The 15,742-nt window shown below is 35.8% G+C and overlaps 2 protein-coding genes across 5 annotated transcripts; both read left to right on the top strand.

Annotated features, from left to right (window-relative positions):
• The first annotated feature begins 3,082 nt into the window (after positions 1–3,082).
• LOC110621558 (importin subunit alpha-2-like) lies at positions 3,083–6,556 on the top strand. The gene is made up of 11 exons (XM_021765830.1): positions 3,083–3,097; positions 3,196–3,292; positions 3,377–3,468; positions 3,639–3,770; positions 4,034–4,237; positions 4,506–4,684; positions 4,854–4,932; positions 5,739–5,859; positions 6,115–6,322; positions 6,421–6,430; positions 6,515–6,556. The coding sequence occupies exons 1-11, from the start codon at positions 3,083–3,085 to the stop codon at positions 6,554–6,556; spliced, it is 1,179 nt and encodes a 392-aa protein (XP_021621522.1).
• Positions 6,557–7,909: 1,353 nt separating this feature from the next.
• Positions 7,910–14,034, top strand: LOC110621499 (importin subunit alpha-4). 4 transcript variants are annotated; one of them, XM_043959271.1, is made up of 11 exons: positions 8,210–8,350; positions 8,466–8,580; positions 9,129–9,225; positions 9,323–9,414; positions 9,509–9,640; positions 10,010–10,195; positions 10,339–10,502; positions 10,658–10,736; positions 12,529–12,657; positions 13,096–13,223; positions 13,450–14,034. In XM_043959271.1, exons 3-11 carry the CDS (start codon positions 9,147–9,149, stop codon positions 13,823–13,825), a joined length of 1,365 nt encoding a protein of 454 aa, XP_043815206.1. In that variant the 5' UTR covers positions 8,210–8,350; positions 8,466–8,580; positions 9,129–9,146; the 3' UTR covers positions 13,826–14,034. The 4 variants fall into 4 exon arrangements, with proteins under 4 accessions (XP_043815205.1, XP_021621470.1, XP_043815206.1 ...); XM_021765778.2 differs by lacking the exon at positions 8,466–8,580 and having other exon boundaries at positions 7,913–8,350; XM_021765779.2 differs by lacking the exons at positions 8,210–8,350; positions 8,466–8,580 and adding an exon at positions 8,589–8,862.
• The last annotated feature ends 1,708 nt before the right edge of the window (positions 14,035–15,742 follow it).

The following is a 15,742-nucleotide window of genomic DNA, read 5'->3' as shown; positions in this document are numbered from 1 at the left end:
CGCCGAAAGTGCCGCCGAACCTGCATGACTTTCGGCTGCAGAGGGACTTTCGGCCGCCGAACCTGCCGCCGAAAGTGCCCTGTTCAGCCATTTCTTGCATGTTTTCATGTGATGTTTTCAGGATGTTTTAGGGGGTTTTTGGGGAGCTTTTCAGAGTCACGTTCATGTATGTTTGGTGCCTCATTTGAGTCCACCTGTGTAGGTTCGGACCCGAGGAACCGAGACCCCCGGTTGTGAGATAGTTGTTCAGAGTTCGTTGTCAAGCTTCAGTTACCAGGTGAGTGGAACAACCCCTTAAGCTTTAAAGTAAATGAATAAATGAATGAATCATAAAGCATTACCCATGCATCATTATGCCATGCAATATTAGGTTGTTTGCATTAGAAATTCACGAATATGTTGCATTGCATACTTTGTTGTTGATGTGGATGAATGTTGAATGATCCATTAGCCCTTATATGTCATGATAGCCTATGTGAGTCCAGGTGTGCCTGCTACGGCTCTACGCCCCTGGCACTATGACTGATTATGAAAGTCCGGGTGTGCCTGCTACGGCTCTACGCCCCCGGCATGTATAAGTAAGAAGGATAGGGGCTAAATGGTGACAAGTTCATCCTTGTTGTGAAATGTTTGTGTTATGACGCATACATGAAAGCATGAATAAGAAAAAGTTATATGATAACAATAATAATAAAATGAATAATAATATACCTAAAAAGGGAGGAATTAAAACAAATGTTTTTAGTTTCCGCTCACTGGGCTTTTAGCTCACCCCACTCCCATTATCCCCAGAGTTGCAGGTACAGGAGAGATCAAGAAGTCAGCTAGAGTGAAGTCAAGTCATATGTATGTAATAGCTAGAGTATGTGGACATGACATATGATAAGAATGTAATGTAAAGTTTGAACAGTTATGTTTATGTAACTATGTTATTGAGGATAGATTTGTGCTTGACCATAGTATATGTTAATCCCTTGGTATGTACATGATCTTATTATATGATGTGTATGTGAACCAACTCAACACAGATTTTATATTGCCATTGAGGCTTTGATGAAATCCCATAGAGGGATTAATGTTTATGTATATGATGAATACAGTGCATGCACAGGTTGAGTTTGGTGTATGAAGAAAAAGAAAAGTTTTAATTCTTAAGTATGTTTGTTGATCATGTATGGGATTAAACAGGTATACAGGATGTATGTAGGCTTGCTACGGGTCCCGGCGGCCTTAAGCCGATCTGGATCCTAGCGCCGGTAACGGGTCGGATTTCCGGGTCGTTACAAGGGTGAATGGATGTTAAGAGCTGTTCACGACGCCAGTGGAAAGCCCGAGGTGGCACGAGGCCAGGCGAGGGATAGCCCTGGGCCGTGAACGGTAACAGTGCCGGTGAAAGGGCCGGGCTGTTACATGAATAAGCCCATCTACATTATAAGGTGCCAACAGTTGTTGACTTGTTACAATCTCAAAAGGACTTTTGTTAGTAGCATAGCTCTGTAAAGAATTAAAACAAAATTGAGCAACATCAAGGAGGGAAACCCAATTCTTCTGGCTGGCACTAACAAAGTGTCGCAGGTACTCCTCCAACATTCCATTAACTCTCTCCGTTTGTCCATCTGTTTGAGGATGGTAACTTGAGGACATCGCCAGGTTGGTGCCCAACAACTTGAACAACTCCGACCAAAATGACCCTGTAAATCTTGCATCACGGTCATTAACTATGCTCTTTGGGATTCCCCAGTATTTTACAACATGCTTGAAAAATACTTTAGCAGTCTCCTCCCGAACAATATTTTGACACAGGCACGAACGTGGCATATTTGGAAAACCTGTCCACAACCACCAAAATGTGATCAACTTCCCCCACTCGTGGGAGTCCAACGATAAAGTCAATGGAAACACTTTCCCATGGCCTACTCGGCACTGTTAATGGCTGTAACAACCTTGGTTTCTTTCTGTCCGCCTTATCCTGTTGACAAACCAAACAAGTCTTTGTATACTCTTGGATGTCATTCGCCATTTTAGGCTAAAAGTACCCTTGTTTCAGAAGTGCTAAAGTACGCTGCCACCCTGAATGGCCAGCCCACCTAGTATCATGACATTCCTTTAATAACAAAACATTGATTCTGTTCCCTCTTATCATGATCAAGTCCGCTTCTAATCAAAATTGCCTAGTTTTGTCGTTGTCCACTAGTTTCCTCAAGGCCATGGCTTGGGGATCCTTTTGTAACTCTTCTCGAATCCTTTCTTTCAACGTTGACTTTGGTACACTCTGGGATAATTGAGCTATCTGCTTCAGGGTTGCTATCTCAAGTTTTCTGCTTAAAGCATCGGCCACTCTATTAAAACTTTCCGGGATGTACACAAACTGGAAATCAAACTAGATAAACATTCGTGCCACCTTGCTTGCTTAGGTGTTAATCTCGGCTGAGAAAAGAAATGGCTGACACCGTGTTGTCTGTCTTCACTACAAACTTCAACCTTAGAAAGTAATTTCTCCACGTTCTTAAACAATGAATCACTGCTAACAACTCCTTCTCTTGAGCTCTGTGTCGAACTTCCGCCTCCTTCAACTTTCGGCTCTCAAATGCTACCGGATGTCCTTCTTGCATGAGTACTCCCCTAGTGCCATGTTGGAAGCATCTGTCTGCACCTCAAAAGGTTTGCTCATGTCGGGAAGAGCTAATACTGGTTCGGCCTCAAAAGAAATGAAGAGTTTATGAACTTGCGTCAACGTTTAGAAGAGTCTTGGGGTCCTATTGTAATTCAACAGCTGATATTACTTTTTGTTGTGAATACCATCTGCTCTACCATTTGTCACTAAGAAAACCATTTTTTCTTTTCACTCAGTTTTTGGGTTTCTCTTATTTCTCTGTTAATGGGTTTTGTTTAGGCAATGTTGTTTGGGGCAACTTCTATATCTTCTTGTGCGGGTTTATTAGCGTGACTGTCTGCATGCTTAATCAAAACCCAGAAAATGTGTATAGATCTCTCTCTCTCTCTCTTTCTCTCTCTCTATGTGTATATATATTTATATATATACACACACACCCCCCTCTATGCATACGTTATATTCTTGACGATGGCAATCTTGTGGGTAACCCACCTATGGAATTTCTATTTTATGAAATGTGTTTTTACACTTAATTTAATAATTATGGGTTTCGTTTCAAATTTCTGTTTCTTGCTATGCAGCTGAAAAGTATGGCTGTTATTGCATACTATTTGTCCAGTGGTGTTTATCGATTTCAATTTGCAGCAGCTGTTAAGCTCAGATTTCTATTATCGATTGGTATGAACATGATTCCTTGAGATCTCGATATACTTTGATAATGAAATGCATGTTTAGTTTTAGATTTTTGCCTGCTCACTGCAGCAGATCCTCCAATCGATGAAGTAATTGAAAGGGGTTGTGTCCCTCGGTTAGTGGAGCTTATTGGAGACCATGTTTCCTATCCTGACCTTACAGTGAGAATTTCCTTAAAGATATTTCCTTCTTTAGGTGAATTGTTCTGTTTTAAATATATCAATTCATGAAAATTCTACAAGTCCAACTTATACATTCAACCAATTAAAAATTAGAATATAGTATGAATATGCGAGCTATAACCAAAACTATCTTTGACTTTATTTCGTAGTTTGAAGCTGCACAAGCTTTGGTGATAATTACAGGTGCTACACTAGAGCAGGCAAAAGTTGTTATTGAACATGGTGTTGTCCCCAAGTTTGTGGAGCTGCTTGCTTCTGAAAAACATGATCTGCAAAAGCTGGTTAACAATTCCATACTCTTTGCTTATTGCTGTCAACTTCTTATATTATCCATATATCTTGCACTCTAATAAACATTACTAGTCAACTGTTCTAATTGAAAGAGCTACTCATCCTTTTCTTATCTCACTGGCGGTCAGATATTGTGTAATTCTCTTGTTGAGTTTAGATTATTCCAGGAGTCAGTGACAATATTTCATCCTAAGGTGTGGTGATGTCATATTTGCTACCTAACTTTTGATTTATTGTTTTCCCTCTTGATTAGGCAGTACAGTCTTTGGGTAGTGTTTCCGCTCAATCTATAGCTTGTAGGGATCTCGTTCTTGGTCATGGTGCTCTCACACCATTACTATATCTGTTAGAGAAGTACTCTGAACCATCCATGCTTGAATGCACGATCTTGTTGCAGATTGCTAGCCGCACTTTGGCTATACTATGTTATGGCAGCCCACCACCACCACTTGATCAGGTGGGGGATCAAGGAGTCATTTTTAGAATTTTCACTGGTTTACTAAAGCTATTATAATCGGAAGTTCTTATAGGTTGATGGAGCAAATTATATGATACACACACAACATTTGCTCTTTTGTTCATATAGGGATAGACTTTTCATAATTTATGGAAAGGGCTACATTTACACGAGTGAATAAGCAGTAAAAATTTAGTGCTCCATGTGTCCCCATTAAGTTCTGGCTTAGACAATCCATAGAGAGAATGTATTATCTAAATTTTTACAGGTGAAGTCTGTATTGCCAACTCTTCGAAAACTTATTCACTTGCACCCAACAGTTGGAGTTCTAGGGAATGTTGTTGAGGATGCATGCCTGGCCCTCTCTTGTCTGTCAAATGGTACAGTCGAACAAATTCAGGTTGTCATTGATGCAAACATCTGTGAAAGGCTTGTGATACTTCAGCGGTTAGTTCCTGTCTTATTGCCTAGTTGTCTGGGTAGTTCTAATTTCTTGAAAATTATGTTCAACTTTCATGAAAACTATGTACATCTTTAATGGTTGCATAATAATGATGGTAACTGTAATAATAATCTACTAAATGGTGGTATTGACAATAAAGTGTGCCTTTGATAGCCATACACAACATGAAATTGTTGAACCTGCTGTTCGAATTGTTGGAAACATCTTCCGAGGTAGTGATTCTCAGATTCAGGTACATCTTGTATTTGTTCACAGTTTGTAGGACGTGTATAAATGATTGCATTAGTTTTACAGTTGTAGTCCCTTTTGTTGGGTGCGATCATACTAGCACATGAGAGCGTAACCTCTTGGGAAGTTGCATCCAAAAGGTTGATTAAGTTGATGGTGAACTGGGATTTATAAACATAGTCTCCAATTGAATTGTCCCATTAATGGTCAAGTACAAGAACTCCAACATTAGAATAGGCAGTCTTAATGTTGTTAACTACATTCAGGATGCGCACAGTTGACAGTATTCGATGAAATTGTGAACTTCCCAGAGCAGAAATATAATAAAGCTTATCGTGCTAGGTTCTAATTGACCATGGAGTATTTGCCAGTCTGCGTTATATTCTAACTGAAGAGGTCAGAAGTAGCATCTTAGGGAAAACTTGCTGGGCAATCTCAAATATGACAGTAGGGAATCGAAGCAAAATACAGGTACATCACATTTTTCCTCTACTTCTACTTTCATGCATATTTGTCTGCTGCATTATATTGTTCTATTCACATATTTGGTGCAGGTCAATTATCTTGGGGACTAGCATGATAGAGTTGATGTGATATATCAACAGAAACTAATAGCCGTTAAAAATTTGTCTCTTTTCATTCACTACTTCTATCACTTCTTGTATTTCACTTGATTTGATTGTTATTATTGAATGGCTAAAGAAATAATGGATTAATTAATTAAAGGTGGGGCTTTTCCAGATGACTAAGGTGATGTTATATGAGGTACCATGTACGTTATTAATTGTGTATGACATTTCCTTGAAGCAGAAAGTTATCGAGGCAGATATCATCCCTCCTCTCGTCAATCTTCTTGAAGATGAAAATTACGAGGCTGAAGTCAAGTGGGAAGCTGTGTGCGCTCTTTCAAATGCCACCTTGAGGGGATCCAGTAAGTAGATTGAGTATGTTTCTCTGCATTATGATTCTGATCGTTTTTACATTTGTATTATGAGAAGAATTCCAGATTGTAGTGCGGAAAGTAGCCATCGCTGCATTTTACCTTTTCATCTTATCGATGTGATAAGAATTTATGGAGACTTCGCAGCAACATGCATCAAGACTCAAGTTTTTATGGTCCATCGTCACAGGCACCTGGTGAACCAAGCTTGCATTGCATATTTTTGTGATTTTCTGCTCTGTCCAGACAACAGGACATTGAAGATGTGCCTTGTGGGGTTGAAGAACATCCTCAAAGTGGGTGAGGCTGAGAAGGGCGACAGAGTTAATCTTTACGCACAAATTATCAAAGAACTGGATGGATTTTGGAAAATTGAGAATCTGAAAACTAGTCCCGACAATGGTGAGATGGCTACCAAGATCTTGAGAAGCTACTGGAAAAGGGAAGATGACAAGTAAGAAAAATGTCCAATATAAGAGAGAAGAAAGCTAGGTTTGTTCTTCAGATAAAGTTACCATCTGAATCTTGCAACTGTTGGCTCTTGGTATACAGATATAATGAAGTAATGATTCTAGGATCTATTCAGACTTCCATAACTTTTTTTTTAAAGCCAACTTTGATACTTTTATATGTTCCTCTCTTGTAGGTTAACATGAAGTTTGCTCTTTTATTGTATTTGTATGAATGAACTTTCTGTTGTTACTTTTTCTAATGTAGTAGTAGCTAATTGCCTAACCGGTGGATCTATATCGTAAATATATCGTAAATATATGAGATTTTATATCAAATCAACTATAATTTTATATTTTCATTTAGATTTGGTTAAGATAAGTTAACATTATTAGCGACTGATTTGCGAACAGAAGACTTAAATTTTGTTAGGAATTTATAGCTTATATTAGTGAAGGCTAGAGGCTGTCACAATAGGTGGAAAAAAATTGAAATACTTATAATAATTTCTGTCACAAATTTTATTTATTAATTTCTAAAAACCTTTTGCCATTAAGACAAATAAAATGCATCAATTATAATAATATTGGTCAACATAAATAATTGTATATGATAATCCATATAAATGGTTTTTTGCCTCATCAATACATTAAAAGGTATTTTGCGAATTGCAACTTTAATTGCCACCAAATTAAACCTGTGAGTGTAATAATAAAAAATGTTATAAAGTTAATAATAAAATAATTAAAATATTTAAATAGACAAACATTTAGTTCAAGAGTTTAACATGACAAATCTATAATGTGTTACAAGCTAAATGCATTTAAGTAAGTTTAAGTCAGTTTTAGAAAATAAATATACTAATAAGGTATAATTCACTTCAAAATATTTATATTCACATGCAATTTGTTGTGTTAAGCATTGTATCGAACACCTACTGGCCATCATAAAAATTATGAAAAATAAGAAATTCTCCAACAAACTAATTATAACACAGGCTCATAACACACTCTAAAAGTGAATGTAGCTTCTTTAATTCTGAATCAATAGTAAAATAGCTAAAAGTACCATTTCCCATATACAAAAAACTAATGTAGAAATTCTCCTCAAGGAACAAAAAGAAAAGAAAAGAAAAGCAAAGCTTTCTAGCGTGTTAAACTAATTCAATTACCTTTAACCAAATATTTAATAAAAAACATATCAGCAATATGAAACAGACCTTAATTAAGCCCAGTTTAAGAATTGATACAAGTATAGACAATTATACAAGTATAGACTATTATATAATCATACCAAGAGTAGCCATTATTGCAGCAGAGATGATGAGTCCTGCTGCTTGCACTCTAAATTTTCCAATGGGATATTTATAGATATTGAGGCTTTTCATTGACAAGTGTGTGGAGATCCAACAAAGAATCAAGCAAAAATGCTACGTAAAGATTCACTCTTTATAGTAGCATATATCTGCAAATATCTATTTCCTACATGCATATATATGTTTAATTTTCAAATATCCGTTAAATTCCTTTTTAAGGTAAATAAATAGATCAAATGGTGATAAATAATAAAATTTAAGGAAGAAATTTTTTTTTTTGCTGTATGCTTGTTGGAGGACCAAAAGCTGAATCCAGGGAACTTGGGAGCCAAGAAAAAGATAAGCAAAACCAACTTACACGCGTCTTACGCTTACCACAAAACAATAGACCACTTCAAGGACCCGCACATTAGTTTGGAACATCACCGTCAACCAAGCCTCTGCTCTGTGACATTTCCTCAAACACACGCAGTGCATTAGCTCTCGAAGTGGGGAAAAATGTCGCTGAGGCCGAGCACGAGAACAGAGGTTAGGAAGAAAGCGTACAAGACGGGTGTAGATGCGGATGAGGCGAGGAGGAGGAGAGAGGACAATCTTGTAGAGATCAGAAAGAATAAGCGAGAAGACAGTCTTCTGAAGAAGCGAAGAGAAGGTCTATTGCTTCAGTCCCAACATTTGCTTGATGCTGCTCAAAATGCAGCCGCCATCGAAAAGCGGGTACCTTTATTTTTATTAAATTTACGTAGATATTTTTGGTTCTCAATTTTATGGATCTCTCATTTGGGTTGTTAAATTGTTCCTTGCAAAACGTGAAATTTGTTTTTTTGTCAAGAAAATATGCCCAGGAACAGTAGGAATTCCCGTGAAATACTTGCATCGGAACTCGATTCAGCATTAAGTAATTTGCCTCGTTGTGATGTATCTTTTCAAATGTTTTCGGGCATCATGTAAGTTATGACGAAAGGTCAACTAGTTGAGGACTTTCGATTTGTATTTTCTCTATGATTGGCGAAATGCTGTGGGATATGGAAGACGAGGCCATTTTGCTGCCTCTCTCTGTGTAGTTTGTAGGTTTGATATATCTGATCGCGTGTTTTTTGCAAAAAAAAATTATGGATAGTTTCTTTTGGTGATGAATTTTGATGTGTCAGATTATTCAACGATCTCCAACCAAGGAAGTATAGTTTTGGTCATCACTTGAACTTGAAGTGGACTAGCTTTTACCTTAGGTAGAGGTGCCTGGTTGTTCCTCTCCTTTCTTCACTTCATGTCTTCTTCTTTGAATAGCAAATATGGTGAAAGTTGCAATACTTTGAAATTAGGAAGAGATGAGACTTTTTCTTTGGCTGCAGCTATTTAGGATACCCTGCTTTGCCTTTTGATATTTGTCTCATGGCTACTGCAATATTAACGTTTTCCTTTTGGTGCGGTTCTGTTATTTAACTTCGGATGTCATGTCCTAATGTTCGGTTCCATTTATTTTGTTGTCTAATAGCTGGAAAGTATTCCTTTGATGGTTCAAGCATTGTGGTCTGATGATCCAGCTTCGCAGTTAGAAGCAACTACTCAGTTTAGAAAGCTATTATCAATTGGTATGCACATGGTTGGTACACTAAGACATACTTTTGCATAAAAGAGTATGCCTATTGATATTGACATATTTTGTCACTTTGCTGCATAATTGAGCAGAACGAAGTCCTCCTATTGACGAAGTAATTAAAGCAGGTGTTGTCCCACGGTTTGTGGAATTTCTTGGAAGGCATGGTCTCCCTCAATTACAAGTAAAATGCTTGAGCTAGTCCTCTCTATCTTCTAGTGCAATAACTTGCTTAAGATAGTAAATTATGTTATAATTAATTTGGCCTTTGTATGCAGTTTGAGGCTGCATGGGCTTTGACCAATGTTGCATCTGGGACATCAGAGCATACACGAGTTGTCATTGAGCATGGTGCTGTTCCCATGTTTGTGCAGCTTCTTGGTTCTGCAAGTGATGATGTTAGAGAGCAGGTTGGCATTCAGCTCCTCATTTGTGAGCTTCTTTTTTAACTTAAGGGTGTTGATGGCCCAGCATTTGGCTTTCCATAATCAAGATAATTTTGAAATCAGTAATATACGGTGTAGATATGGCTGCATAAATGCTTTGCATCCTAGTGAAATAACTTTTCCTTCCCCTTTCTGATTTACATTAAATTCTCAGATTACTTTTGGTTCATTTCATTTTTTTAATTCCTTACAAAAGATTCATTTTTGTCCATGTGCACTTTCGTGTCCTAATATCCTATTCAATATTTATGGCCTTGAACAGACTGTTATGTTGGGAGCTTAATTCCTTCTTGTGGCTACTAATATATTTCATCCTAATTTTGTTCTTGCTAGGCGGTATGGGCTCTGGGTAATGTTGCCGGTGACTCCCCAAGTTGCAGGGATCTTGTTCTTGGTCATGGTGCTCTAATGCCATTGCTAGCTCAACTAAATGAACACTCTAAGCTATCCATGCTACGTAATGCTACTTGGACTTTATCTAATTTCTGCCGTGGCAAGCCACCAACACCATTTGATCAGGTGGGAATTGGAAATGAATTTAGATCTTCATTACCTTGATAAACTGATCCTGCAGTTGTAGTATGATATATTTTAGGAGCTATTTTATAAATGGCTCCATATAATCTGATGGTGACTATAATATTTGTTGTGGCTTTTCGCAGGTAAAGCCTGCATTGCCAATTCTCAGACAACTAATCCACTTGAATGATGAAGAAGTTCTAACAGATGCTTGCTGGGCACTCTCTTATCTTTCAGATGGTCCAAATGACAAAATTCAAGCTGTCATTGACGCTGGTGTCTGTCAACGGCTAGTGGAGCTTTTACTGTAAGTTCCCATGTACACTTCTAATGTCTTTTTTATTTTCACTTGTGTTAGCATATTACACTTGCATGTTTTTTGCCTCTACCGACTGTGTGTACGAGTTAATTTTACAGTTGTCCAACTAGGCTTACTGACTTGAACGTGTTTAATTCTGCCAGTCATCCATCACCTACAGTTTTGATACCTGCCCTCCGGACAGTGGGAAATATTGTTACTGGCGATGATACACAGACTCAGGTACTTCCCATTAGGGGTGAGCAGTATGTGGTTTAGAACAGAAAAACCTACTGAAAGATCCAATTCATAAATTGGTTTGGGTTTAATAAGAAATTCAGTTTGTTTTGGATTTTAAAATAAATAGATTTTTCATTTCATTTTGGTTTTGTTTGAAAAAGTTTAGGAAGGACCAAACTGAAGTAAATAAAATTTAGCAAGAATAGATACCATGCATTAGATGTATTGTACAGTTTAATGGCAGAGAGCTTTCCACAGGTCATGTGTGCCCTGTGTTCAATTCCTATCGTTATAGGCTTTGGTTGAATTTATTGACGACCCACTCAACTTGGTTTGATCCAAACTATCCATCTGTATTCATCTCAGACGTCCATATTCTAGTATATATAGATGAGTTCTTACCCTAGCTGCTTCTTGTTTCTTCTTTTCCTCTCAATTCTTTCTGCTCTCTCAGTTTGGGTAGTCTCTCCTCACTTTCTTGCTTCTCCTCAATGTAAGCACTAACCACATATTTCTTTTCACTTCTTTGATTCTTTCCCTCTATCAATTGTCATCTCTGTTCTTTTCTCCTGTTTGCTGTTGATCTTCTTCACTGAAAATTCAAACCCCAATGCCCATTTGTTTTGACATGGCAGAAGGCATAAGCCAAAATAGCCTCCTAATCTGATATGTATAAGAGAAGAAAATACAGTGGGAAACAGAGAGGGAAAAGCAGTGATTGGAGAGGATATTGACTGCAAGTGATTGGAAAGGATTTTGATATCCAAAAGGTGGTTAGAAGTTGAGAAGTGGCTAGTGTGTTGAGAAATGGAGGGAAAACAGTTAGTAACTGTCAAATAGTAGCATAAATAGAAGGGAAGCTGTAAACAGAAGGATTATTCTGGAAATTAATGAGAAATACCTTCTGATTCTCTATTCTTCCTCCAAATCCCATTCTCCTATCCTTGATATTCTCTGTTCTTCTTCTTCTTCAATTCATCTTTCCTTTCTCTTGGATCTTGGAATCAACAGCTGAAGTATATAAAGTTCTTTTTCTAGGGTTTTTGGTTACATAATCTTACAGCAATTTTAGTTTAGTCAATGTGTAGAAGTCATAATCTGGTCCAGAAGGGAAAGCTTGTTGATTGTTGGTTATCAAGTGGCAAAAGCAGTAATTTCTTGTATTTTTCTTTCTGGTTTGAGAAACATTTTGCTCTCTTGAGATATGATATTTTATCGTAATTACTGTTAATTTGATAGATTGAAGTGTTAGATTAAATGTATTTTTTCTTAAATCGCAGTTAGTAAAATGATGTTAAAGTTTTGAGGTAGGGTATTGATTTTTCTTTTTCTATATGAAATTTGATTGAAAATCAATTTAATGTTTATTGTTGTTTCACTGAAGTAGATCGAGAACTGAGAGGAGTTCAAAACCTAATTTTCAAACTAAATTGAACTGAATATTTCAGTTTGATTCGGTTCCGTTCCTTCACTAATTTCAGTTTTATTCCATTTTTAAATTTCTAGAATTTCAGTTACCATCTGCACACCCCTATTTCCCGAGCTTGTATGCTTGCTATTTAGCAGCTTTTACAGTGATTGATAAGGTTATTCTTTAAATGAGTTCAACACATTTTGCATGAGTTTTTGTCAATAATTTAACATTTTAACTGAAATTTGTTTGAGTAGCCAGACTAGTATTAGTAGTTATTAGGAATATCTTTATCATGTATGTGCTAGTGTGTACATTTGATGTAAAAAGTTTCAGTGCTTTCCTTTCACATCACTCAGTAATCCACCAGGTGTGTCTTTTCAGTTTGTAATCGACAACCAAGCTCTTCCACGCCTCTACCAACTTCTCATGCAAAATCACAAAAAAAGTATAAAGAAAGAAGCCTGTTGGACAATCTCAAATATTACAGCTGGAAATAGAACCCAAATACAGGTACCAGGTTATAAGTTATAATCTTGTGTTTTGCCTCAATAACCTTCTCATTTATGATTATCTTTCCAGTTTTCTAAAATCTGCTGTTTAGCTTTATTGTTGAAGTTTAGTTTCAAATTGAACTTAGCTATTCTAACATAATGGACTAGAATACTAAAAACCTCTTCTCATATCAGTGTGAGAATTTTATATATTTATTGTATTTAGTTACCTTCTTTACCTATAACTTTTTAGTTTGTCTGCCATTCAAAATGTATTGGATAATGGCTAGAATTAGTTACCCTCTTTGCCTCTAAATTATAAATATCTAAATTCCCCTATTAGAAAAGGGAAGTGGGAAAATATTCAGGATGCCAATGACATTGTTGGAAAAGCCTTGGTCTGTACTTTGTTAAAGATACACTATCTTACTTGATTGTTATATTTTTTGTGAAACAGGCTGTTATTGAGGCCAATATTATAGTCCATCTTGTACACCTTCTCCAGAATGCAGAGTTTGACATTAAGAAAGAGGCTGCATGGGCCATCTCAAATGCTACCTCAGGAGGATCTCAGGAACAGATTCAGTAAATCTTCCCCCCTTTTTGTTTTGTTTTTGGTCCATGCTGTGCCCGTGTACTCTCCCAGTTGTCCTTTGGCAATACCTGACCTCTTGGGTTCCATACCACCCAGTTGTAATGCAGAGAAAAATATAACTAATACTTTGTGTCCGAGGCTGAAGCAGATTTTACACTGCAAGATTTAGTGCATGTAAACCAAACCTAACATTGCCACTATTTAATTTTGTTGCAGATTTCTAGTGAGCCAAGGTTGCATGAAGCCTCTGTGTGACCTTCTAATATGTCCAGACCCAAGGATTGTAACAGTTTGCCTTGAGGGGTTGGAGAACATTCTGAAGGTGGGTGAGGCTGACAAGGAAATGGGAAAGAATAACGGAGTTAATCTGTATGCACAAATGATTGATGAATGCGATGGATTGGATAAAATTGAGAATCTGCAGACCCATGACAACAATGAAATTTATGAGAAGGCAGTGAAAATTTTGGAAAGATACTGGGCTGAGGAAGAAGAGGAACAGAATGTTGAAGATGGTGATGGAAATCAGCAGGGTTTTGGTTTTGGAACTAACCAGCTGAACGCTCCCCAAGGTGGCTTCAAATTTGGGTGATGTGGTGGGTATGAGGCTGGTTTTTTTATTATTATTATTATTATTATTATTATTATTTTTTGGGTTTTCTTTTTATTTAGCCTTTTAGGTGTACTGTTCGTCTGAAAATTTAAACTATACTTGTTATTGTTGCCAAGGGTTTTTTGTCTGGCACATTGGGCTATAGTTGATTTATGGAAATTGTTAAAAGTGTTCAGTTTGCAGTGTTCAACTTGATTTATATTCCTACATTTCATAGGAGGAATGGTCTTTTACTGAGAAATTAGAATTGCATGAATGATTGTTGTGGATTCTCAGATAATGAGGCTCTTCTGATGCATCATTTGAGAGTTAAGCTTTATGTGCACATTATATAATTTATATTATTGTTAAAATAAATATATAATTATTAATTTACTATATATATTATTTATTTTAATATTGTAATTAATAAATAAAAATTAAATTATAGATCCGTAGAAAAGTGTTAGTGTTTATATATATAATTTATGGAATTTAGAAGTATAGGTAGATTGGGAGAATAGTAAATTTATCATGAAATAAACGCAAGTAATTGCAAATAATTGTTGATATGAAATTTGTTATTGTAACTTTTTTACTTTTGTTTCAAATGTACCAATATTATAAATAAAAGTGGGAAGGGAATAACGAGATTATCGGTTTTACTGTTATTTAATTATTTATAGTTGATTTTAAATTTTAAAATAAATAATTATTTTATTATTTAAATAATTTTAAATTATTAAATTATTCATATGTTATTTAAAATAATTTTAGATATTTATTATTTAAAATTAATATATGTTTAAATTTTTTATTTATGAGTTTAATTAATTTTATTTGATAATTATGTAAGATAATTATTAAAAATTAATAATTTTGGTAATATTTAAATTAAATCTTTTAAGATAAGATTATTAAAATAATATATTTATCTATGATAAATATATTGCACTTTATTTTATAATTTTATTAAAATTTGTATAAAAATTTAATTTTTTTAATATTAAAAAAAATCTTATCTAAAAAAATAGTATATTATGTAATATAATAACTGATCAACCATAATTAAGTAACAGCATATTTCAGTTTAAATTGAAAAATTAAATTAAATAAAATTGATTGATTTCAGTTCAACAGTTCTATTAATTAGAATATTCAATTTGATTCGATTAATATTTTCTAAATTATTCAATTTTCAGTTCGATTTAAATGTGGTAAATAATAAACTAACCGAATTAACATATTTTACTATATATTATTATATTAATTGTAACGATCCGAAAATCGGACCGCTACCGGCGCTAGGATCCAGATCGGCTTAAGGCCACCGGGATCCGTAGCAAGCCTGACATATAATCTGTAAATCTGTATAATCCCATACATGATCAACAACATACATAAAAATTAAAACTTTTCTTTTCATATACATCAACCAAACTCAACCTGCATAAACATTAACATAACATTGATCCCTCTGTGGGATCTCATCAGTGCCCCCAAATGGGTGACATAACATATGCTGAGTTGGTTTACATGTACATCATAAAAATCTCTAAGATCATGTATTAAAAGGGATAACAACAATCTATGGTCAAGCACACCTCTATCATCCATAAACATCATCTCATTACATAACTAAACTATACTGTTACATTACATCATAATCATTCATCATGTCCACACTAACTATTACATAATCAAAACTTCATTACTCTATCCGGACTCCTGCTCTATCCTGTACCTGCAAGCCTGGGGGTAAAAGGGAGAGGGATGAGCTAAAAGCCCAGTGAGTAGGACTATAAAAAGCATATTAACACTATGCTTTATGAAATGCATCATAACACAGACAATTCACATAAGGGTTGGGTGAACTTGTCACCAATTAGTCCAAGCTAACTCTGTGCCAGGCCGTAG

Source organism: Manihot esculenta, chromosome 8 (assembly GCF_001659605.2).
Source record: "Manihot esculenta cultivar AM560-2 chromosome 8, M.esculenta_v8, whole genome shotgun sequence".
NCBI lineage: Eukaryota > Viridiplantae > Streptophyta > Magnoliopsida > Malpighiales > Euphorbiaceae > Manihot > Manihot esculenta.
Note: the sequence above shows the minus strand (reverse complement) of the source record. Positions and strands in the feature narration are given on the sequence as shown.

Coding starts and splice junctions, on each gene's coding strand:
- LOC110621558 (XM_021765830.1), top strand. Junction 3,293..3,376: donor CAGATTTCTATTATCGATTG/GTATGAACATGA, acceptor TGCTCACTGCAG/CAGATCCTCCAATCGATGAA. Junction 5,860..6,114: donor TGCCACCTTGAGGGGATCCA/GTAAGTAGATTG, acceptor TGCTCTGTCCAG/ACAACAGGACATTGAAGATG.
- LOC110621499 (XM_021765778.2), top strand. CDS start 8,132: ATGTCGCTGAGGCCGAGCACGAGAACAGAGGTTAGGAAGAAAGCGTAC. Junction 9,226..9,322: donor TAGAAAGCTATTATCAATTG/GTATGCACATGG, acceptor ATAATTGAGCAG/AACGAAGTCCTCCTATTGAC. Junction 10,503..10,657: donor CGGCTAGTGGAGCTTTTACT/GTAAGTTCCCAT, acceptor TAATTCTGCCAG/TCATCCATCACCTACAGTTT.